Below are 17248 nucleotides of genomic sequence, written 5' to 3' on the forward strand. Positions count from 1 at the left end.
CATTTAGTCCCTGAGGAGCCATAGCTCCACCCATGAATGCAGTTCAATCCCATCATTACAGATTTGGCGATTATTTGGTGATTATACAGAGGGCTGTCCAGAATGCTGGCCTCAATTGACCTCCAGGCAAGGAAAGTGTGTACGTGCTGTGCCAGGTTTGGCCAGCAGGTGGCAGTGCCGCTGTCAGTCATTCTCTGGGAACCCAACCAGGAACAGGAGGGGCAGCTGTGTGGGGGAACAGCCTCGTGCGTGATCACTTTGTGGTATCACTCACGCCTTTCCGGGCCTGTTTCTGTACCTGAAGGGTGATTTGAGACCCCACACTGGGACATGAGAGTGCACACACAGCCTAGAACGTGGCCCTCGGCGTGAACGGGCCCAGGGGTCGGGTAACAGGTGGTGTCAGTGGGCGGGAGCAGCCGCACTGTCCTGACTGCGTGCGGGCACTGCTGTGCTCATCACATCACCTCCCCTCCTCCGGGTTCCTGTGGCCGATATTTAAATGGAGGAACAGAGAGGGTAAGCGGTTACAATACAGGATGTCTTGGATTTGGAGGAAGAACTGGGGCTTCAGTCCGGTTCAATCCCATCATTACGGATTTGGGATTATATGGAAGGCTGTCAAAAATGTAGGTAGGCCTTGACCTCCGGACAGGGAAAGACTGCCTAAGAACGCCAAAGCTGTCACTTGTCTTGGGCTAATCCACTGATGCGATGTCTCCACTCATCTTTATAGCATTCCTCCTTTCTCCTTCTCCTCACCCTGAGAATGTACTGCTTCTTTCTGAAGGTGCAATTCTAGGCACCAAAGAGATCCAACAACTCACATCCTGTTATCTGTCCACACCCTGAATGTCACACAACGCTTTCTAACAGAACACTGCACACAACAGTCATTACTATGCTTATTTCAAAACCACAAGTCTGTTGAGGGCAACTTCAAATTTATTGTTTTCGAAAAGCCACCGACCTAGAAAATCCTCATTCTACACTCTTCTCTAAAAGCTGCTATAAAACCAGGCTGCTTGGATGTAAGTTGATTCCTTAAACAACTCCTGAAGAGATAACTGAGGGACAATCGTGTGCCCTGGATCAGTGCTTGCCAATTAGTGGGGTGTCTAATTAATTCTGGAGTGTGTGGCTAGCATTTTAAAAGACGATAAGAACAGACTAGAGGATGTCAGAGTGCACACGGTTCCTACTAAGGGCTTTTTTTTTTTTTTGAGATAGTCTTGCTCTGTTGCTGGGGCTGGAGTGCAGTGGCGCAATCTGGGCTCACTGCAACTTCCACCTCCTGGGTTCAAGTGATTTTTCTGCCTCAGCCTTGCGAGTAGCTGGGATTACAGGCACCCGCCACCATGCCGAGCTAATTTTTTGTACTTTTAGTAGAGACGGGGGTTGCACCATATTGGTCAGGCTGCTCTTGAACTCTTGACCTCGTGATTTGCCCGCCTCAGCCTCCCTAGCACTCAATCCTCCCGAAGTGCTAGGATTACAGGCATGAGCCACCACACCCAGTCACTTTTTTCTTTAATGAAATAAAACCGAAGAGAAAAATCCAAGTGCACCGCTTTTAGGAAGGGTGAAAGTTATTCCCTATAACCTATGGCAGTTGAGTGAAATACACGTATGTGTATACTAAGTCATGGTATAAAGTACACTCTCTATTTCCCACTGTGTGTTTCGGTAAAATCCTTTGAGAAGTCCTACTTCAATGGCAAAGAAAGCTTTTGCAGTGAGAGGTAGCTGTCTTCTCAAAACCACGTCCCGCTGGAACAGGATGGCACCTCCAGGTTCCTCTGTCTCATGATGGCACTTTCACTTTGCACAGGACCCCCGGCCCTGTCCTCAGAGCTCTCTGTACCAGCATGGGCCAGGCAGTCTCTTCTGTGACCGTGAATGTGACCTTCGGCTCTCTAGTCTGAGGGTGACCTGAACTTAGAAGGGCTTGTCAGTGACATGAGGTGACTTTTTGCCTTGGATCCTCATTGTCACCCCTTACCAGGTCAGTGCCCTGTATCCCCTTTGCCCCATCACCCTCTCCTGGGAGCACGGGCATCAGAGATCACCCACTGATTCTAACCTGCAGCAGAGCCTCCCGCTCCCATGGGGAGGATCCAACTAAACTGAGGTGCTGGGGCACCTGCCGTCTGCACAGGATATTTCTTGCTCCTTATGGGGTCTGGAGAGAAAACGTGTATGTGTTTGTGGGGAGAGCAGGGACAGCAGGAGGAGGGCTCTGTAGGACTTCTGTCTAATTCATTTTCTTGCTTTCCAAGGCCTTTCCCCTAAGAAGGACCCCGGACCCCACCAATGAGTTGTATGCTTGGAACTGGGACAGCCTATCAGAGAAGTTAAGCCCTAAAGAGACCAAGGATGAGCAGCTGCAGTTCCTAAATGACCCGCCACTTTCTCAGACCCTGAACCAGGTACCCAAAGCCTTGGCTTTGTTCTCTGGAAACCCAGGACTGACAAAAATATGTGTTCACTGCAGCATCCCTACCACTGATGACCCGCGACTCTTTCCCCAGACAGCTGCAATCAGGCCTGGGTGCCTTTGGACCAAATGTGGCTCAGAGAGGATAGAAGAGTCAGCAAGTGCAGAATGAGAAGTCAGGCAGAGTTAGTGTGGGGCGCTGAGGCTGCCTGCGCCAGTGTGGCGGGCCCGGGGCGGGAGGCCCTGGCGATGCAGTGAGGACAGTGCTTTGCACCCACACAGTCTGGCTGAGTTAAAAGTGCAGAAGTATATTCCAAGCAACCCACACTTGCTAATTTAAACATACAGGCCAGGAACATTTTTAGGGCAAATCATGTTAGCAATTGCAACTACGTCTAAAAAAGATCTCTGGTTTTCTACTACAGATGAGATGGAAGAGGGACCCAATGTCCATGCCATTAACTGATGAAACACAGTGGCCGCCGTCTGTGTGACAGGTGGCTGTGCGTGCGCTTATCATCCTGTGAGAAAGGTCTGCAGCTCCCACCTGTGATTCGGTTTTCAATTTCCCCCTGCATCTGGAGCGAGTCCACATAAATGGTCCGGTTGCCAATGAAGCGCGCGCAGGCAATTCCCCGGTAAGGCTGGCAGAACCCATCCTCGTGGTAATCGTCCCTGGTAAAAACACACAAAGTCTGTTAGAGCTCTGGGAGGTGCCAGCTCCTGCCAATGACTTCTTTTATGATCCAGCATCTTGTAATCCAGCAATTTTGTTACTTGGTATTGGTATTTATCCAAAGAAGTAAAAAGATCCGGCAATTTTGTTACTTGGTATTTATCCAAATAAGTAAAAAACGTTAAGTCCACACAAAAACCTGTACATAGATGTTTACGGCAGCTTTATTCATAATTGTCAAAACTTGGAAGCAACAAGATGTCCTTCCGTAGGTAAATGGATAAACAAACTGTGGTACATCCAGACATTGGAGTATTATTTAGTGCTAAAAAAAAAAATGAGCTATCAAGCCATAAAAAGGAAACTTAAATGCATATTACTGGGTGAAATGAGCCAATCTGAAGGCTACATACTGTATGATTCCAACCTATGACATTCTAGAAGTGCAAAACCATGGACAGCAAAACTACAGAGACTGATTATGGAGAAAGGCCAGTGGATGCCAGGGGTTATGAGGGAGGGAGGGATTCCAGGAGGCACACTGGGGTTTTAGGGCAGTGAAACTATTCTGTATGATACTGTAATGGTGAGCACACATCACTATACACTGGGCAAAACCCATAGAAGGTAAAACACAAAGAACAAGCCCTAATGTAAACTACTGAGTTTAGTTAATAATAATGTATCAATATCAGCTCAGCGGCAATAAACGTATCACATGAATGCAAGACATTAAAACAAGGGAAACTATGAGAAGGAGGATGGGAAGACTGGATTTTCTGTTCAATTTTTCTGTAAACCTAAAACTGTTCTAAAAAATGACTATTAATTTCAAAAAATTCCGCATCTTTAAGGGAGTATGGAACAAAAAGAGGAGGACTGATTAAGCGTGAAGATGGTTCTTGAGGTGAAGAGTACACAGGGATGGGTACGTGTTTGTGTATACGTGCACACACCCAGAACATCAGTACATGTTTCACCTTACCCTTGAACTATTTAATACATCGGAGACACTATGGCAATGCCCCTGCAAACTTCCCTTGTTTGCAAGTAAGGCTTTTATGATAACGATGACAATCTAGAAGGTGAACAGCAGAAATATTTGAAAGGGCCGGGCGCGGTGGCTCAAGCCTGTAATCCCAGCACTTTGGGAGGCCGAGGCGGGCGGATCACGAGGTCAGGAGATCGAGACCATCCTGGCTAACACAATGAAACCCCGTCTCCACTAAAAATACAAAAAAATTAGCCGGGCGTGGTGGCGGCGCCTGTAGTCCCAGCTACTCGGGAGGCTGAGGCAGGAGAATGGCGGGAACCCGGGAGGCGGAGCTTGCAGTGAGCCGAGATCGCGCCACCGCACTCCAGCCTGGGCGACAGAGCGAGACTCCGCCTCAAAAAAAAAAAAAAAAAAAAGAAATATTTGAAAGGAGAAAAGCAATACACAAATGTATTCTCTACTATGTTCCAAGGTGATGGGAGGGACTCCAAGAAGTCCAAGCCTCAAAGAACTCACAGAATGACATACATGCATGCCCACTCTACACAGAAGTGTGACCTGGCCCTGCTGCATGGACAGCACAGACCACGTGTCACAGGCACAGGAGGTCAGAAGAGGGAAAGGCACGGGCAGGCTGTTCTCCCTCCTGCTCCTCCCGGTCCCCACGGGGACAGCCTGCATGGATGGGAGGAGGGCGCAGTCCTTTTCCAGGTCCCCAGGTTGGAGTTTGTGGTAAATTATTTTCTGCAGAAACTGTTGGTCTGGCTTCAGCCAATGAAAGCCATCGTGATAAGTATCCTGGAGGATTTTAAAGTGGTGCTCAGCATCCTCCAGAGGTCTAGTGACGCCAGTGAGCCACAGCAGACACATCAGGGGGCTGCGACTGCTGGCGGAAGAGAGGACTGAAGATGCTAGGACAAGCCTTGCATGAGCATGTCAGGCCTGTAGTTCAGTAGCTTCTTTTCCAGCAAATCTGGAACCTACCCCACAAGCCTGAGAGCACTCGGCTTTCCACCCTACATCCATTTAGAGTAGACCATCCCCAAATGAAATCTGAATTCTGTTCCATTTAAGGCCAGGCACAGTGGTTCATGTCTGTAATCCCAGCAATTTTGGAGGCCAAGGCTGGTGAATCACTTGAGCCCAGGAGATCGAGACCAGCCTGGGCAACATGGTGAAACCCCATTTCTACAAAATATACCAAAATTAGCTGGGCATGGTGGCACGTGCCCATAATCTCAGCTACTCAGGAGGCTGAAGTGGGAGGATCACTTTAGTTGGGAGACAGAGGCAGCAGTGAGCCGAGATCGAACTACTGGACTCCAGCCTGGGTGACAGAGCAAGACCCTGTCTTTAAATTAAAAAAAAAAAAAAAAAAAAAAAGACTGTGTTCAATTTAACCAAATGGACTTAAAATTCCTGTCTGAACTCTCTTGCTAAGGCAGAGGCTGAACACCTGCAATAGCGGAGACCTTCTCAAGCTTCTGCAGAAAACCATTTTCTCAAAGAACAGAACCTGGAGCCATAAATAAATCAAAGAAGGGGCTGGACGCAGTGGCTCACACCTGTAATCCCAGCACTTTGGGAGGCCGAGGCATGTGGATCACGAGGTCAGGAGATCAAGACCATCCTGGCTAACACGGTGAAACCCCGTCTCTACTAAAAATACAAAAAATTAGCCAGGCGTGGCGGTGGGCGCCTGTAGTCCCAGCCACTTGGGAGGCTGAGGCAGATTATAGCGTGAACCCGGGAGGCAGAGCTTGCAGTGAGCCAAGATTGCGCCACTGCACTCCAGCCTGGGCGACAGAGTGAGACTCTGTCTCAAAATAATAATAATTCAAAGAAGGAGATTTTGGTGTTAACTCCAGCTCACCAGCCATTGCTTCCTTGGGTTACGGGTTCCTTAAAGGTAGTTTAAATGGGCAGCACATATGTTAACAATGAGCGCCTGCCTGTCTCGCTTTCACTCATTTTGAGCTGACGTTAACTGCTGATTAGACGCTGGCCACACTACCAACATAAATGGAAGTCCCCTCTGCCCGGTTATGTGCTGGACATGCCCCTGTCTGGAGGCGGGCTCCGGGTGCTTGTCCACTCTTGCTGGAAAAATCATTAAGACCTGCCTGATCGGATTAATGTCAGCTATGCCTAAGCTATGAGATTCAGCTCAGTCTCCTGGGATGACGCCACCAATGTGAGCAATTTCTTTCCTACCTTGCAAGAGTCAAGGAAGATAAGGTTGTTCCCCCTGTTGCAGGCTTCTCCCCGGCCGCTGGTCAGGTGCCCACAGGACCGAGAGAGCAAGGGGGTGTAAGGAAGATGACAAGGGGGTGGGGAGTCTCCCGCCATCACACCCCGCTTACACATCTCTCACTGACGTGAGCTTTCAATCTGAATAGACAATATCTAGGCTGGGTGTGGTGGCTCACGCCTATAATCCCAGCACTTTGGGAAGCTGAAGCAGGCGGATCACGAGGCCAGGAGATCGATCATCCTGGCTAACATGGTGAAACCCCGTCTCTACTAAAAATACAAAACCAAAATTAGCCGGGTGTGGTGGCAGGTGCCTGTAGTCCCAACTACTGGGGAGGCTGAGGTAGGAGAATGGCGTGAACCTGGGAGGTGGAGCTTGCAGTGAGCCGAGAATATGCCACTGCACTCCAGCCTGGGTGGCAGAGCTAGACTCTGTCTCAAAAAAAAAAAAAAAAAGATATATATATCTCTCTCCAAAAAGCCAGACAGAAGTGCTTGGAAAATGGCATCTTTGCTTTTGAATTGTCTGAGAAAACAAGTGGGAGTTGCTTTCTATTTTCAAACAATTATATTTTATCTTTATCTGGCACATTTGGAGCCTTGGACAAGGAACAGAGCTGGAGAGAGTCTGTTAAGTGAATCCCTGGGAAAGCAAGGAAAGGGCTGAGACGGAATTTGGCAGCTATAAAATTCCTTCAGCAACGTAAGTGCAGTAGACATGCTCCCCAGCTGGCGGAGCATCACGTTTCAGAAACGCAGTGTGGAAATCCCCTGCCCTCACGCTGCCAGGCACTGATCCAAAGCCTGAGAGGACATGGATGAAGAAGAAACTTCTACACCAAGAAGTGACTGTCAAGGAGGAGAGAGGGCGCTAAATAATGACAACCCGGCCGGAAGCGGTGGCTCACGCCTGTAATCCCAGCACTTTGGGAGGCCGAGGTGGATCACGAGGTCAGGCGATCGAGACCATCCTGGTCAACATGATGAAACCCCATCTCTACTGAAATACAAACAATTAGCTGGGTGTGGTGGTGCACTCCTGTAGTCCCAGCTACTCGGGAGGCTGAGGCAGGGGAATCGCTCAACCCAGGTGGAGGCTGCAGTGAGCAGAGATTGTGCCATTGCACTCCAGCCTGGTGACAGAGCAAGACTCTGACTCAAATAATAACAACAACAACAACAACAACAATAATAATAATAATGTAAAATAATGACAACCCTGGGTAAGATAAGCAACAGGAGAGGGGTAGGAGATCGGGGAGAAACAGAAGCAGGGGCCAGCAGACTGTGATGGAAGGTGCTCCTCCACCGAGACTGGCAAGATGGTGGGGTGGATCCACAGCCTTCCCCTAGATGACACATGCTGAGAATAAACCTTCATAGGTATTAATAATGACGGAGCTTTAAAGGAAACTAAGGCTTTTTTAAGGTTGAAAAGGAATCCATGTCAAAATTCAAATGTAGCTACACATTGTGTACGAAGTTAACATTTTTCCCCTATTGTTTTGTTACAAAGTAGTAACCCACCGCGCCCGGCCTATAGTCTGCATTTAGATGTGTGTATCTATCCTCAAATTACCTTATTGATGATTGCGTACTTAGTCACCTACTGCTCGTATCACATAACCTTAAAGCAAATTCAGTTTCTCGCTTTTATTCTGTTTCTGTACTATGGGACTTAAGGAAAGTTGTATTTTCTAGAAAATAGAACTTATCATAAAAAGATGTTACTGAGAAAAAAATTAGACTGGCTTCCCTCCTTCAAGCTCTGTCTGAATTAAGTTGAACTCGATTAGGTTGGTGGTCTGAGGGCTTTATTATCAAATGCCAAATGTCAGCCTTTTGCCCAAGTTTGTCAGCAATAAGGCGGCTTGGTTTTTTTTTCTTTTTGTTATTTTTTTTAAAACATGGAGTCTCACTCTGTTGCCCAGGCTGGAGTGCAGTGGTGTGATCTCGGCTCACTGCAACTTCTACCTCCCAGGTTCAAGCAATGCTCGGGCATCAGCCTCCCAGCACCTGGGATTACAGGCGCACGCCACCACACCCAGCTAATGTTTGTATTTTTAGTAGAGAGAGAGTTTCACCAAGTTGGCCGGGCTGGTCTCCATCTCCTGACTTCAAGTGATCGGCCTGCCTTGGCCTCCCAAAGTGCTGAGATTACAGGCCTGAGCCACCATGCCTGGCCTGGCTTGGTTTCTGCTGACGTCATTTCTAATTACCGGCTTCTTACTTGGCACTTTCAATTTTATAGTGCTGTTTTCCTGTAATTAGGATAAACGCTGAACTAGACTTATGAAAACTCCCCCAAAATAGCAATGGAAGGAGTCTGGGCTGGCAGCTGGCCGAATTCCATGTAGACACACTCGGCGAGAGGTGCCTTCAAATCATCCCCATGGAGAGGCTCATTATGTGGGTGAACATGTGGGGCTGGAGAAGTCAGACTTGGAAACAAGGAGTCCCGGGTCACAAGCGTCTGGATGGAGAACGGTTGACGTCTTGGAATTAACTGATGCTTGTTTCCATAAGAAAATAACAGGGCCATGGCCCCAGGAAGGTGATTTCCCAGAGGCCAATAATTAACACAACTTTTCATTATTCAAAAGAACACCACACTTTCCTTGAGCAGGTGTGTGTGTGTGTGTGTGAGAAGCACAATATGCATGCACACACCTGTGGGCCACGGGGTGGGTCCAGGGCAGCAACACAGGCCAGCCAAGGGCTCTGGTGCTCTGACTTCATGAAGGCAGCACTCCCCACCCCACCACCTCCCTCCCGCGAGAAGCAGGACCTGTGTTTGGGCCTACACTCATCTGAATGTGCCACTTCTCAGCAGAGCAGGAAACATGAAATATGAGACAGGCAGCTTAGCATTAACCCCCAAGCACAACCAGCACTGCTGCTGAGTCAGCTTGGATAACCCTGGCCTCGGAAACTCCATCTGTGGAGGCACCACCTTTTCTTCAAGCTTTGTTCTCCATATACACACCCTCCTCGCCCCCAATTTAACAGGGATAGAAGGGAAAGCAATGTCTTACGGTGGTAAATCCTTTAACCTTCAAGGATATCCACCTCCCTCAACATGCACAAGCTTCAGTCCCACACACCACAGCGCCCACGCGTGTGGATGGGCCAGAACAGCACCCAAGGAAGAGCCGTGAGTGGAAGCCCTGTGTAAGCAACCATCAGAGTTCATGGCTAAGAATCCACGGTACCGTGTCTTGCTGTCACACTGCACACAGGGCTAAGCCAAGGCGATACTACTGTTTGCTGTTCAACTCTCCCTTTATACAAAGAGGACACACCTCTTGACCAACAACGGAAGAATGCTAACTGTTGTGCATTTTCTATGGAAGTGGCCCAAAAGAGGTGCCACTGATAGGATAAACTGGTCAAGAAAAAGAATCAGAGAACCTATGGATTGTTATTTTAAGCTCACTGATTCTCTCCTTCTGTCTTCGTTTGGTTATGGTCCAGAGATATCATGAGCACATCATTATGGCGGGGCGGGGGAAGAGTCAGTCTACTGAAGCACAGTCGGGGTCACTGGGGAAAAGAGACTCATGGCGGCAGAAAGATGACGGCCAGTGCGCTGCTACTATGCACTACAAAGTCAAAGAATGTCCTCGCGTGGAAAAGCCCTCTGCCAGAAAGCACAGTGGTGGTTACCAGAGGCTGGGACTGTGGAACTGGGGAGATGTTGGTTAAAGGATACAAAATTTCAGTTAGAAGGAGGACTAAGTGAAGAGATGGGTTTTACAACATGACTATAGTGAATAACAATGTATTGGAGATCACCTGGGGTCAGGAGTTCAAGACCAGCCTGGCCAACATGATGAAACCCTGTCTCTACTTAAAAAAAAAAACAACACAAAACAAAACAAAAAACATATATATATATATATATACACACACACACACACATACACACATACATACTATATATATTTATATATATATATATATATATAAATTAGCTAGGCGTGGTGGTGCACGCCTGTAATCCCAGCTACTCGGGAGACTGAGGCAGAAGGATTGCTTGAACCTGGGAGGCAGAGGTTTCAGTGAGCCGAGATTGTGCCACCACTGCACTCCAGTCTGGGCGACAGAGCAAGATACCATCTAAAAAAAAAATTGCTGAAGAAAACAGACTTTAAGTGTTTTCACTACAAGAAAATGAGGAGTATGTCAAGTGAGGCATGTGTCCATTAACTTGATTTAGCCGTCCCACAATGTATACATATATCAAAACATTGTGTTGTATATATAGATAATTTTTATTAATCTATAAAGGTGGGAATAGAAAAATGTATTTGTAGAAAACTTTAATTCCCCCATAGAAAAAAATCCAAAAGATACTTCAGGAAAAAATAATGAAATGAAAAAGTTCAACAAAGTTGTAGGTATAAGATTTGTATCTAAAATTTAATGCCTTTCTCAACTACCACTAGCACACAATTTAAAAATAAAATTTTGGAGAGACAGATATCAGTATCATTAGCAGAATCAATGAACCACCTGGAAACATACTTAAGAAAGGCGTGCCGGGTCGTCATGGAGAAAATTCTAAAACCATATTGCAAAGGGCACAGAGGCCGGGCGTGGTGGCTCACACCTGCAATCCCAGCACTTTGGGAGGCCGAGGCACGTGGATCACCTGAGGTCAGGAGACCACACTGACCAGCATGGTGGAACCCGGCCTCTACTAAAAATACAAAAATCAGCCAGGCGTGGTGGCAGGCGTCTGTAATCCCAGCTACTCAGGAGGCTGAGGCAGAGAATCTCTTGAACCTGGGAGGCGGAGGTTGCAGTGAGCCAAGATGGTGCCATTGCACTCCAGCCTGGGCGACAAGAGCGAAACTCCATCTCCAAAGAAAGAAAAGAAAAAAAATAAGAAAAGCACACAGACAACTTAAAGAAATATCAAACTACAAACTAGAAACAGCAGCATCAGTTCTCTCCTAATCAATCAAACTTCTATTCAATTCCAATACAAAGACATAAAATTCACAAGGAAAAGTACAAGGCAAATAACAGGAAAGACAATTTAGAAAAATGGTATGGTAATAAGGTGGGTCAATCATCAGCTCAGGCTGCCATAACTAATACCATAGACTGGGTGGCTTAAGCAACAGAAATGTATTTTCTCACACTCTGGAGGCTGGAAGTCCAACATCAAGGTGCCAGCCAATTTGGCTCCTGGTGGGGGTTCTCCTCCTGCCTTCCAGATGGCACCTGAGATCTCTATGTCTCTTCCTCTGGTACAGTCCTCTTAGGTCAGGGCTCCACCCTTATGACCTTATTTCACCTTAATCACCTGGCAAAGGTCCTGTCTCCAGTACAGGCTCTATCACCACATGAATTTGGGGGGAAACACTTCGGTCCACAGCAGTGGAGGAGGGCATCGTTCCCCACATATGGACAGATACGTTACAAAGCTGCACTGTTAGAATACTGTGGAATTAGTCCAGGAACAGAAGCTACAGGAACAAAACAGCCTATAAGCAGACCCACATCTATCGAAATTTCACATAGGGCAGGGCTGATATTAAATTTAATGATTACAGATTAGGTCATTCATTAGATGATGCCAAGACTCCAGGCCATCTGTAGAGAAAAACATCATAGTAGAATACTAGTTTATACCAGCATAAAAATAAATTCTAGATGGAGCAATAACTATGGAAAGGCATGTATCTATAAATGATTTTGAAACGCTTATAAAGCAAGAAAAACAAATATTCCTTTTTTGAGACTAAGTATTGCTCTGTTGCCCAGTGACGTGCAGTGGCGTGATCTTGGCTCACTGCAACCTCTGCCTCCTGGGTTCAAGCAATTCTCCTGTCTCTGCCTCCTGAGTAGCTGGAATTACAGACATGCACCACCATGCCCGGCTAATTTTTATATTTTTAGTAGAGACTGGGTTTCACGATGTTGGCCAGGCTGGTCTCAAATTCCTGACCTCAGGTGATCCAGTCGCCTTGGTCTCCCAAAGTGCTGTGATTACAGTCGTGAGCCACCACACCTGACCGAAAAACACATATTCTAACAGAAACATGGACAAAGTGCAGTCTATTTTAGTTATCTGCCATAGTTATTTTCTATAATGTCAAGACAAACACTGAGTTAGTGAATATTAAGCCACTGTTCACAGAGTTCGCTTTCTGAGAGCCCCTGGTTACAACATTTGCTTCAACCAATCAATACACACCTTGTTTTATGTACATTTTTGGTTAAAGACATCTATATTACTGATTCGTGGAAAAGGCACAGCCTCTAACACACATCTTCTCCGTAAGGCACATCACAGCTCCCTGCACTTGGGACACCAGATAGCACTTCAGCGCCACGCCTAGGAGCCATTCACCACAGCAGAATCACCAACAGAAAGCACACAAATAGGAAAAATAGTGACACAAATAGTGACACTAAGTAGACAGAAAGGATGCGTGTTCACAGCATGAGGACTAGAACAAGAAGGTGGCGTTGTTTCCTTCGGTCTCAGCTGGAAACGTGTCAGGGAGCTCACGTTTTCTCCACTCTGTGCGTGTCCAAGAATGACCATGAAAACACCACGCGTGTTGATCTGGGGGACACGAAGTTTAGTGAATAAGCAAATTTGCAAACACGGAATCTGCAAATAATGAGGATAGGCTGGATACACACAGGCAATGCAATGGCTTTTAAAACGACAAAATGATGTTTGACCTCACTATTTACTGGTGAAATGTAATGTAAAATTACTATTTGACACCTAAGATGCTGGCAACATTTAAGTTCTGATAATACCATGTGCTGGAAAACATGAGGAAATAACAACTCACGTGAGGCTATGAATGACTTGGCCATCACAGAGGGCAATCTGGCCATTCCTGGGAGAGGTGGGTGATGCACACCTGTGCACCTGCTTCCTGACCTCTGTCCCTGGAGGACTTTCGCCCACAGGGACAAAGAGACATGGGATGGACAGTCACTATAAGAGGGTCCCTATCAGCGAAAAGAAATAACCTTCACTCAGCAGCCAATGCAAGATTAAAGTGGAAACTGACTCACAGAATGGAATACTGTGTATTAGTTAAAATGAATTTAACCTACATGTATTAACATGGACTTTCAGACTGGAAAGTCTTCCACATCAACCTCCCAAAAAAGTCTAGTTATACATCATTTACGAGAGACCTACATAAAACAGAACACAGCAAGGTGAAAAACTAAGGAGTGGGACAGGAATCATAAAAAAGGTTCCTGGCAAATGCAAATTTAAAAAGCATAGGAATGCCCATCACGATGGAACAGTCACATGCTCTGCACATGAACTCTATTACTGTTAGGCAAAACTGAATTCAAGGCAAAAAGCATTAAAAGGGACTGTAAAAAGAAACTGAAAAACCCCACAAAAACCTGTATAACTTTATAATACATGCGAAATATGAACAATAGATAGCTAATAGAAACTAGCAAATCCAGAATGAGTGTGGGTGACTTTCACAAATCCTCAGGTATCTGGTACCCATGTGGACAAAAAAAATACAGATACTTTTGGCCAGGCGCGGTGGTTCATACCTGTAATTCCAGCATTTTGGGAGGCCGAGGCAGGTGGATCACGAGGTCAGGAGATTGAGACCATCCTGGCTAATGCAGTGAAACCCCGTCTCTACTAAAAATACAAAAAAATTAGCCAGCCATGGTGGCGGGCGCCTGTAGTCCCAGCTACTCAGGAGGCTGAGGCAGGAGAATGGCGTGAACCCGGGAGGCGGAGCTTGCAGTGAGCAGAGATCGCACCACTGCACTCCAGCCTGGGCGGCAGAGCAAGACTCCGTCTCAAAAAAAAAAAAAAAGATACTTTTAATAACATACTTATACTCAATCTCATAGATGAGTCAAGAAATGTGCAGCCACATCAAAGCATACTTATTTTTGAAACAATAGGCAAGATTCACAAAAATTGACCGTGTCTCACTGGTTACAAAGAAACATCTCAATAAATAATCAAGAGTAAAACATAAACAGCCCATATTCCCTAATAATAATGCAACAGAAGTCAGAAAACAGTATCAAACAACAAAAGCCTAAATGCGTGGTGGAAGCAGGGAGATGGTATTCAGAGGAAACTTTACAGCTTTAAATATATTTACTTGAAAATGTATAAATCACTAGTAAAAATTACTCTTTCAAAAGGCTGGAATGATATAAAAGTCACTTGAATCACTGCATACACTGGAATAGCTGCACTTAAAAAGGCTTACCGCACCGATGTTGGGAAATATGTGGAGTGATCACGTGTCTCCCACACTGTGGGTGGAGGTAAAAAGAGTTTAGGAGAAGGTCCAGGAATGTCTTAAAAATTAAGCACACACATGCCCTATAATCCAGCAGTTCTGTGCCTAGGTAACACTCACAGAAATGAAAATACATGTCCACAAAAAACTTGTATAGAGTATTCCTACACAAGGAACTTTATTCATACTAGTCAAGCCTGGAATCTGCTTAGGTGTCCACCAACCACCTAGTGTGTTCATACAGTGAAATACTATTCAGCAATAAACAGCTATAACCTTCGGATATGTGTACAACACAGATGAATCTCAAAAGCACTGTGCTAAAAGGATACCAGGCTTAAGTGGCTACATGCTGAAGGATTTCATTTCTGTGATGCTTAATAACAGGAAAACTAATCCATTACTTAAAAAATCAGAATAGTGGATGCCTGGGGTAGAAGGGAGTTGGCTAGGAAGTTGCACGACAGAACCTGCAGGCGTGACAGAGGTTCTGTACCTGGACAGGGTGTTTGGATCGCAGAGATGTATGCATTTGTCAGACCTTATTAGTGCTATACTTAAGACGTGTGCATTTCATTGGTATGCAAATTTTAACTGAAGAAGCAGCAGCAGCAAAAATCATACACAGATACTGCAATCTCATCAATGATACACATGCTGAAGTATTTCAGGGTAAATGTACAAGTATACAAGTATCTGCAACTCAGTGAAATGAACGAAAAATCTGATTGATGGATAGATGGAGGCTGGTTGGAACGATAAGTGATAAAGTTAGCACAGTAAAATGTATATGCTAGCATCTAGTTGGTGAGTCTATAGGAACCCACTATTAAATTATTTCAACTGTATGTTTGAAATTTTTCATTATAAAATGTTAAGAAAAAGAAAACACCTTGGAACACAAAGTAGTCCTTAATGAGAAAATTCAATTTAGATATTAATTCTCATCAAACTGACCTAAACATTCATTGTCATTCCAATCAAACTATCGTCAGAATTTTTCAAGGAAATTAGGATATTCTTTAACAAGACACAACATGAAAAACAAATTATTCATTTGTAAAAGTTTTAATGTATATATGATCAAGAAATAAGACATAAAGAATTATCAAAATTCATTAAGAAACAATGTAAAGGAAAAACGAGCAAAGAATATGAAGTGGCAATTGACAAAGAGGAGACATGAGTGCCAAGCAACATGTGTCCACATGCTCAGCCTCACTAGTAACCAGGGAAGTGGAGAACAAAGCGGGTCACTTATTCATTTTCCATCCTTCCAGTGGTGGAAGTTAACAAGTTTGGAAGTCATCTTATGGAAGATAAGGAGAAATGGGTCCTTTGCCGTTGTGTCGGGAAGGTTACCTATGAATGGCCAATTTGCAGTATCAGTTATAAAAAGGGGGTGCCTGTGCCCCTGTGGCTTTTCCTCTTCAGAATCTCTCCTAGAGAAACCCAGCCACAGGTCTCAGGGCCAGGGCAGGGAGATGCGGTGGCACGAGTGGCTGGGATGAGGCTTCCCTCATAGGAATGCCCATCGCGATGGAACAGTCACATGCTCTGCACATGAGTCCAGAAAGAGGGAAAGAGAGCATCTGGAAACTTCAAACACACTGAGATGGAAAGATTTCTATGAATGGTTAACTAAACATGTAAAGTAGTAAAAAAGTACATAAAACTGTTAAGAGGTATTTCTTTTTAAAAATAGTTTTATGTTTATTGTCAAATAGCACTCCAGAAATTTCTCACTGATCGTGTATAGGTAAGCGCATTTCTTCATTGCCTCAGTAATACTGAGTAATTTCTGTTCTTTTAGACCTTTTTTCAAGTTGATTGTTTTCTTAACATGTATTTCCTTGGGTAGATGTATGCATGTACTGAGTGCCTAGAAAACTCCCTGGATGATTTACCTTCGTGACAAGGGAGGTGGGAGGCCTGGAAGTATGGGAGGTCAGGCAGGACTTTCCGAAACTGCCCCAGTCATTTACATCAATGTGTGGATTAAATCCATAACTTAAAATGAGAAGAAAGTCAATGTAAAAATATTGTGAAATAATTTATATAAATATATATATAAATTTACAATTTGTATATAAATACATGAATATATTTAATATTTATATAATTATAGCTCTGTATGTTCTATATTTACAATATATTATCTAGTTACATAAGATATTTATGTAAATATATATAAATGAACTATAAAAGTTTTATTTATGAAATACACAAATATAGGCCAGGTGCAACAGCTCATGCCTGTAATCTCAGCACTTTGGGAGGCCAAGGTGGACGGATCACTTGAGGTCAAGAGTTCAAGACCAGTCTGGCCAACATCGTGAAACCCCGTCTCTACTAAAAATACAAACATTAGCTGGGCGTGGTGGTGCGCACCTGTAATTCCAGCTACTTGGGAGGCTCAGACACGAGAACTGCCTGAACTTGGCAGGCAGAGGTTGCAGTGAGTGGAGATTGCACCACTGCACTCCAGCCCGGGTGACAGGGCGAGACTCTGTCTTGAAAAATAAAATAACTGAAATAAAATACATAAATATAAAATAAGAGGAAACAATAGTTCGACTTTTGAAATGACTTATATGCCCTTTTCAAAGCCC

At 45.0% G+C, this 17248-nt stretch overlaps 1 protein-coding gene across 3 annotated transcripts in view; it reads right to left on the bottom strand.

Moving 5' to 3' along the window:
* Positions 1 to 17248, bottom strand: part of ROR2 (receptor tyrosine kinase like orphan receptor 2) — a 219613-nt gene that overhangs the window by 11538 nt on the left and 190827 nt on the right. For all 3 annotated transcript variants that reach the window (XR_003723370.2, XM_028835321.2, XM_077966333.1), the window contains exon 5: positions 2985 to 3112. Coding sequence is in view for 2 of the 3 variants with exons in the window: in XM_028835321.2 (XP_028691154.2) it covers positions 2985 to 3112 (128 nt within the window). In the remaining variant the exon portion in view is untranslated. The remainder of the gene's footprint in view (positions 1 to 2984; positions 3113 to 17248) is intronic.

This window comes from Macaca mulatta, chromosome 15, assembly GCF_049350105.2.
Source record: "Macaca mulatta isolate MMU2019108-1 chromosome 15, T2T-MMU8v2.0, whole genome shotgun sequence".
Classification (NCBI taxonomy): Eukaryota; Metazoa; Chordata; class Mammalia; order Primates; family Cercopithecidae; genus Macaca; species Macaca mulatta.